This window comes from Acanthisitta chloris, unplaced genomic scaffold (genome assembly GCF_000695815.1).
Source record: "Acanthisitta chloris isolate BGI_N310 unplaced genomic scaffold, ASM69581v1 scaffold10308, whole genome shotgun sequence".
Lineage (NCBI taxonomy): Eukaryota > Metazoa > Chordata > Aves > Passeriformes > Acanthisittidae > Acanthisitta > Acanthisitta chloris.
In genome coordinates this window covers 1-1125 of record NW_008687581.1, presented here as the reverse complement: position 1 = coordinate 1125, position 1125 = coordinate 1, and the positions used below count along the sequence as shown (strand labels likewise).

Sequence of the window (1125 nt, the reverse complement as noted above, 5' to 3'; positions counted from 1 at the left end):
GTCGTGGAACCGCCAGTGTCCCCAGCTCACCCGGCCCTGCTAATCCCCAAAGCTCCTTTGCCCATCGACCTGCGCTGGAGGTGCCGGCGCAGTGCCACGAGTCCAGTAACGGTGACAGGGAGCAGGCATGGCACAGCCCCTGCCCTCCAGCACATCTCCAAGCCCCCACCCAGGGGCACCAGGCACCCCGGAGATGAGCACGGCCAGCGCTGGCCTGGCACAATGGCTGCACTGTGTGGGCACTGGGGACAGCAGCACAAGCTGAAGGGACAATCCTGTGCCGGGCAGCGGCACCCGGTACACGGTGCCACCAGCACAGGGAGGGCAGAGGGTCCCTGAGCTGGCACAGGGTGCCGCGGTCCTGTCGGGGAGAAGGGAGCTCACAGTGAGGGGATGTGATGGATGGGGACACGGGGACAGGCGGTACCACACCACAATGCTGCTGTGGAGCTGATGCTGCTATGAAGCTGGGGATGCCCACAGTGCCGGGGCAGAGAGCTGCCTGCATCCTGCCACTCTGCTGGTGCCTGCAGAGCCCCCCCAGAGCAGGAAGCAGACACCCACGCTGGGGGCTCAGGGTGCAGCGAGGTACCTTGGTGCCGTGGTAGAAGTCATCAACGCAGGTGGCGTTCATGAAGGTCTGGTGGAAGTGGGTGCTGGTGTCGATGCCGCCTGGGATGACGAGCTTGCCGGTGGCGTCGATGACCTTGGCGCCGCCAGGGATCATCAGCTCGCGCCCCACTTGCTGGATGATGCCGTTCTCGATGTAGACATCGGCCTCGAGCGTGCAGTCGTCATTCACCACCTTTCCCCCCTTGATGAGGATCCGCATGGTGGCCGCGTTGGCGAGCATGGTGCTGCAGGGCAGGGCAGTGTTGGGGTGAGCACCAGAGCCCCCACCTGCGAGCCCCCTGGGCCAGGGGGCTCACCCCATTGCCCACCCTGGCCGGAGGCACTGGCGCAGGGCTCAGCCCCGCAGCTGCGCATCTTCCACAGGCCATGTCAATGGATTATCCTGGGAAATCCGCCGAGAGGAGGGGCCCTGGCACTGAGCCGGGGACTGCCACCCCGCTGGGCCCCCCACTCTGGTGATGCCAGCCTGCACCCCAGCCAGTGCCACCTGCC

The 1125-nt window shown here is 66.3% G+C and overlaps 1 protein-coding gene across 1 annotated transcript in view; it reads right to left on the bottom strand.

Moving 5' to 3' along the window:
* Positions 1-853, bottom strand: part of LOC103807914 (dihydropyrimidinase-related protein 5-like) — a gene marked incomplete at its 3' end in the record, with an annotated part of 1360 nt that extends 507 nt beyond the window's left edge. The window contains exon 1 of the mRNA XM_009080664.1: positions 593-853. Within this exon, the coding sequence (XP_009078912.1) occupies positions 593-853 (261 nt within the window). The remainder of the gene's footprint in view (positions 1-592) is intronic.
* Between the last annotated feature and the right edge of the window lie 272 nt (positions 854-1125).